Genomic DNA, 6,237 nt, shown 5'->3' on the forward strand with positions numbered 1-6,237 from the left:
CTGCCTAGAGTTCTCCTATCGTTGAGTGACCGAAGAATAGTTCTCTGTCCCGAGCTGCGTGGATAATGACCTCTATATTCCAACCAATGGTTCATGCCCTTGAAGCCTAATCTTGTTCCTTCACTCTGACATGAATCAAAATCTATAATTCTAAGATTTTGTTTCACCACGCATCATGAGGTTGTTGGATTGAGATCATTATGTATGGGTCACGGAGTATGCGTATGTCTAATGACATTCTCAGTTCTCAGTACAACGATCTCTGATTAAAGGGATTGTTGCTTCCTGTAGCTGCTGGTACAAGTCCCAGTGATATTTGACAAATCAGAGACCCATTGCCCTGCTGTTCTTGCTAGCAGCCAAGATATTGAGCAATGCTGGTTATGGTATGGGTCGTGTCGAAGCACCTCGCAGGCTTCCTCAACTAAAATCAATCTAACGGCTTGGTTATGGAGAAGCGGGAGTCTGACCGTAATTTAGAAGGATTAGTTGCTTAACTAATACACAAATCCACTGGTAAAGGGTCAGGAGCGAGTGCGACGAGCACCTCTTAGTGGCTAGAGATTTTCTGTAGCGGTATCATCGAGTTTTAATAGACTGACGTTTTGTTGTTGAAGGTGGTGAGGGTGATGGGCCAGTTGGCTCTGGCATAGTATTCATCAACACTCTGTCGGCAGATAGGTTTTGTGTGATGAAAACAAGATCGCAATTTTGTTCCACAAAGTATTCGCTATGGTCGCCTATTTCCACTGTAAAATATTTGTAAATCCACAAGACGGATTAGCTGGACAGTGATGTGAAACTATCATAATGAATGAGCATGGCTGCCGGCTGTGACATACTGGATTTGTTTGTTCCAGCGCGAATGACGTACAGCAATACGGAATAGATAACGGTGCTTTAACTGTCTTGGACAGTGTTGACTGAAGTGCAGCAATGGCCGCAACCCAGAGCTGTATGTATACTCCGTACATAGAACAGTTGAAGTGCTGTGTAACGGGATCTACCTGACGATAAGAGCTCTCGTTAAAGGTTGAATCGGTGGAGAAGGGGCTTTGGCGCTAGTTCAGGGGCTTGATTTCAAAAATAAAGGCCGGAATTATTGAACTCCGGTATTGAGATTTCCAAGCGGGCTCAGGCCCAGCCAAAACCCAGCCAGAACCCAGTCCCAGCAGGAATCAATAGGGGTGGAGTGGATCTTGACAACCTTCGTGGTACCCACAAGTCAGAACAGAGCGTTCTCGACTTCTCTCGAACAAATTGGCTCTGTCTGTATAGAGAGAGGAGTACAAATCGAGAGAAGCCCCAGAGAGCTCCTCGAACTCCTCATGAGAGTTGGCGCGCTGCTAATATTCTGCGATTGACGCATGAGAGAAGGAAAGTCCATCTTCCATTCTTTAAAGTTGCGTACTTCGTTCTTTTCAAGCGTGCTCGTCACTCGATTGTTGTACCCAGGAGGATGGACCTTATTACGGAGCACAGAGTGAAGAAGGAAGCAGAAAGCTTTATCGCGTCCATTGACCAGTCTGTCATTTGTGACCTGGCATCCTCCTTCCATCCGGCAAAGAAGCAGTGCCGTATCTTCAGCGATGTGAAGAAAGGCGGCTTCAATATTTGTTTTCCTGTTGAGTTTGCCCAGGATGCAGTTGACGACGGCAAACCCCAGCGATGGATGGTGCGCGTTCCTGTCCTGCCGCGCTTGGCTTTCGCAGAGGAAAAGATTCGAGGCGAAATTGCAACAATGAAGTTAGTGGGTTTTCTGTTAATTGATGTGTTGTGTATCTTAACTACGTGTCTGTTCGTTAACATGAGTTAAAACTCCCTTTTAAGGTTCATTGCCGAGAAGACGACAATACCTATCCCGAAGCTGCACGGATATTCAGTAAATTCAAACAATCAGCTTGGTCTCCCATTTCTGTTGCTTGAGTTTATTGAGGGCAAATCTCTATTTACTGTGAAGTTCCGCGAGCTTCCGCGACCACAGAGATGTGAGCTTTTTTCGAAGTTGGGTGACATTTATATCCAGCTGTTCCAGCATAAGTTTGACCGAATCGGTGCTCTTACTCTGGATTCAAAGGATGAAAATTGGGTTTTTGCTCATAACCGACCACTTTCAGTATTGATGAATGACCAGGCCCTTGCCGGAATTGACCCTCCCTTTGTAGAGCCTAATCACACGTTCCAGTCAACCATCGATTATGTTTACACCATTCACCAGGCTTTACTCAATGACTTCCACCAGGGCAGGGACAGCATTATGGATGAGGCGGATGCTCGAGGCTATCTCTACAGCTTGCACATGTCCCGCCGGTTTCTGATGGAGTGGGTGCAGCCTGAGCATAATCATGGGCCATTTATACTGAATCATGGTGATCTGCGGTCTGCTAATATCCTTGTTGACGATGACCTGAATATCCTGTCTGTTTTGGATTGGGAGTGGAGTCACACCATCCCCGTTCAAATGTTTGTGCCTCCATCTTGGCTCGATGGACTTGAACTGGTTGGAACTGCAAAGATGCCTGGGCGACTCATATATGAAAGCGAGCTCTTCAACTTCCGCATGGAAACACGAGAGCGTGAAATAAAATATCATCCCGAATGCCGAACTTTTGATGACCTTCCACTTGAAAAGATATGGGCTAAATCACTTAAATCTCCTGCCGTTTTCATTGCGCTCGGATTGTTGCAGCCACTTTATTTTGGCAATATATACTGGTCCGTGATCGAATACAACTATTATGGGAAAGAAAGGAATAATGACAAGAAAAGATTGGAAGAGTTCTACAGCCTGGAGAACAATGAAAAGGAGCGAGAAGCAAGTGCAGCGGAAACTTCAAGAACTTGATCTTTCGAAAAAGAATGTGATAAGCTCGGAATCCAAAGAGAACGAAAAACCATCAAACAAACAAACCCCCCTCTAGCTGAGACCCCTGTGACTACCAACGTTGATTCTTACGCTCGCTCATCATTGAGCCGTCTGAGAACTAGCATCGAAAACCTTGTTCTAGCGACCTCCCTTCAGGGGAAAACAATGAGCCGTTCGCGCTGGGTATTTATCGGGAGTACGCTTACTGCAGCTTGCTATCTCTTCACAAGGCGTAAGCGAAATTAATTCTACTCCCCAACAAACTGGCGTATTTCGAGGCGTTTACGATGGCGAGAGGAGCTGAATGGATGCCCTAATAATAGCAATTCTCTGCACAGTGCTTTCGAGTTCTTGCTGGTACTGGACTATCTCTTGGTCGATTGAGGCAGTCGTTCCTCTCAAACGGCGTTCACGAGCTTGGCGAGCGCTTGTTGAAAGATTTTCCAATTCTTCACGCCTGCTTTGGAGATCAAATATGAAGCTTCCCAATTGTTCTTGTTGTTTTTGGAATCGTTCGAGTTCTGTTTTCTTTGTTTCTAGTTCAGCCACTATATCTGGGTTTAGGGTTTGCTTTGTTGACATATTTAGAGACTGAACAGCAAGGGTGATTGGCGTACGGTATTAGATTGGTTACAGACTTGGATCATAAAGGGAGATGATTGCAATTTCGAGTTGAATTGAATCGGCGTTTATAGGAAACTAGATCTGGTGGAATGGCCAGCGTTTTTGATCCCAAACACGGAGCAATCCGAATCAATCCTCTTCATCTACCCCGCTCTCAAATCAAATTACGAAATTTAGGCAACAGATACGTTAGGATAGTGGTTATTGATTGGATCCATGAAGGAATATGCAGCACAAGTGCCAATGCACATGGTCGCACGACTGGGCTCTCAGGCCACCACTCTGTGTCGAATCTCGCCATTGTTGGTTTTTACCAGGAACACCTTGGCCTGTCTGACTAGGGTTCTTCCTGACTTCATGATGCCGCCGCCGACCGGGTTCTAGCTGAAACTAAGGCGGAAAAGTTAGTTCCTCATTTTTCCCTGTCCCCTCTTTCTTATGCATCATGTATGGTGTTAACACGCCCAGTACGTACACCCGCATGAAGGAGCCTAGACAATCACTGTTGCTGCATAATGCAGCAGCATTCAAGCCTATTCGACGCAGAACGGCAGAAAAATCACCGATATTATCTTCTGACAACTAACATACTAGCCATCAGCTCGATTTTCTATCGTCAGATGAATGGGATGGTGTGGCTTCCAGGAGAAAACTAATTCTTAACATGGTTGCATTTGTTTTCTTTGGTCCTTCTATTTCATTGTTCATATCTACTGGATGGTGGAGATGTTAACATCACCCCCAAGGTCACAGTTGTGACATTCGCCTGCAGACTGCAAGGAAAATGTACGTATCGTCCCAGCAACCTGTACCACACGGAAACCATTCCTAGCTCTCACCTTAGCACTGGGGGCTTTATGTACAGTACATCCCCGGCAAGGATATGTATATGACTAGAAGGCTGCCGTTTGATATTCTCCCCAGCCTTGCTGGGTCAGCTAAGGAGATGGCTGTGAGAGGAAGGCAACCGCCTATTCTGTTACAAGTTACAACAACACAGGTTATCAAAGCAAGAACTTGGTAAGTTCTATTATCGAAGATTCTGGAATAATATAGAATCTGCAACGTCCCACTATATGAAATCAAGCAATGCCCCACTGATGCTCAGTAATATCTCATGCATATATTTAAGCACAGATTTCCCTATAAATACTGTCTGATTATCATGTAATTATTAAGAGTTAGAATAAGCAATACAATCTAGTTATTTTATTGATATTCAGTATTTGGGGCAATATTCGGACTTACTTAGTTCCGACACAGGTGGTCTTGTTTACGTTTCCCCAAATTTTGCTGGTACATGTACAGTACATATACCGTGCAGGCGACGTTCTCAGACTTGAAGAGGATAATTTTATTTTGTTTTATCCGCCTTTGGCCTGTTCTGTCAACCGACTACCCCTCTCTTGCTGTAGCTGATGGTGGGCGGTGGAAGAAGTCGAGTCACAATCGATCCTGGAATGACCAAGGAACATCCATGTGCGGGCGAGGACACAAACGCCAATTCAATAGTTTCTTTGTTTCCATTAACCAACACAGGTCATCACCGCAAATCAGCATTAATCCTCTTCTCCAGGACGTTTGTGGTTCGCAAGCAGAGATCGATGATCTGAAAGTCCGGCTTCGCAATGCCGAAGGCGATGATTAAAAACTACGACATCAACAGGGGCCAACCCCCACCCTCCTTTCATGGAACTGCCGCTCGAACTGCGGATGCTCAATTGGGAAGACGCATTACCCATGTAGCGTATCTTTCACATGAGTGAATTAGCTCGAAGTCCTGGAGAGTTTAGGCTTGAATGAAATCCATGTTGAAATAAAATACCCCTGGCATCCAAAAAAGGGTGTCTTGCGGTCTTGTGTCTTGATATCGAAAGCTTGATGAACTCAACTCTTTTAAAGACCCAGGATTGATTGATAGCTTTTTTGTGGGCTAGCTTCATGATGTCTGCTTCACATGGCCGTCAAGCTTTCACCTAGAAGTCGTGGATGAATATGCTGAATTTAACATCTTCTTAACTAACTCTAGTGGGAAAATCGACGTAAGGTACTACAATTCTAGCTGGAGCAAAGAGTTCAGACCACTTTCTAACCTTCATACCTGTGATGCCAAAATGGCCTGGTTAGGACAACAAGCTATATAGAGGAGGGAGAAGGAACTCCTCTATCTACCATTCAGCTGGAGTGGAGTAGTAGGCGTATGGGCAGCCTCATCTAAATCCCCTTACTTCGTTTGTCGCCTGAATATCTGGATTGTCAACCGTTAAAAATTTTCTTTTCAGAACGACACTATCTTTTTTTTCCATATGTGAATAGCACAGCATGAACAAAAGACATTGTTACGAAATATTGGTACTGTAAATGTATGTACATGAACATTGACTCACAAACAATGCATCAAACCAGTGAGGGGTATATGAAAGCTCCCAACCAACTGAAAAACGAAAAAAAAGGCGCAAAACCCCGCCAGCTTCCCAAAGCCAAAGAAAACAGTTTGGGTTAATAGTTGAAAAATAATGGAAAAAAAAGTTTTTATTTATCCCATTCCCGACACCGCAAGAAAACGTGCAACAATAGATGGTGAAACTGAAACCCGTTACACCAGCGCAAATCCCAATGCTGCTATAGGAGGTCGAAATCATCCAGTTTCTCACGGTACCGCAGGATGTTCCGCTTGATCTTGCTTGAATCGACCCAAGTGACGAAGTCTTCGAGGTTCCTGTTCACGAGGAAGGCAGGGTCAGTGA

The 6,237-nt window shown here is 44.7% G+C and overlaps 2 protein-coding genes across 2 annotated transcripts; one reads left to right on the forward strand and one right to left on the reverse strand.

The window, feature by feature from the left end:
* Positions 1–820: 820 nt before the first annotated feature.
* Positions 821–2,845, forward strand: HCAG_07363 (predicted protein; the record flags this gene model as incomplete). The annotated part of the gene is made up of 4 exons (XM_001537891.1): positions 821–849; positions 935–955; positions 1,093–1,746; positions 1,831–2,845. The coding sequence occupies 4 exons, from the start codon at positions 821–823 to the stop codon at positions 2,843–2,845; spliced, it is 1,719 nt and encodes a 572-aa protein (XP_001537941.1).
* Positions 2,846–3,148: 303 nt separating this feature from the next.
* On the reverse strand, positions 3,149–3,448 carry HCAG_07364 (predicted protein; the record flags this gene model as incomplete). Its single annotated transcript, XM_001537892.1, has 1 exon — positions 3,149–3,448. One exon carries the CDS (start codon positions 3,446–3,448, stop codon positions 3,149–3,151), a length of 300 nt encoding a protein of 99 aa, XP_001537942.1.
* Between the last annotated feature and the right edge of the window lie 2,789 nt (positions 3,449–6,237).

The sequence above is a fragment of the Histoplasma capsulatum genome, genomic scaffold (genome assembly GCF_000149585.1).
Source record: "Histoplasma capsulatum NAm1 scaffold_8 genomic scaffold, whole genome shotgun sequence".
In the NCBI taxonomy this organism is placed as follows: Eukaryota; Fungi; Ascomycota; class Eurotiomycetes; order Onygenales; family Ajellomycetaceae; genus Histoplasma; species Histoplasma mississippiense.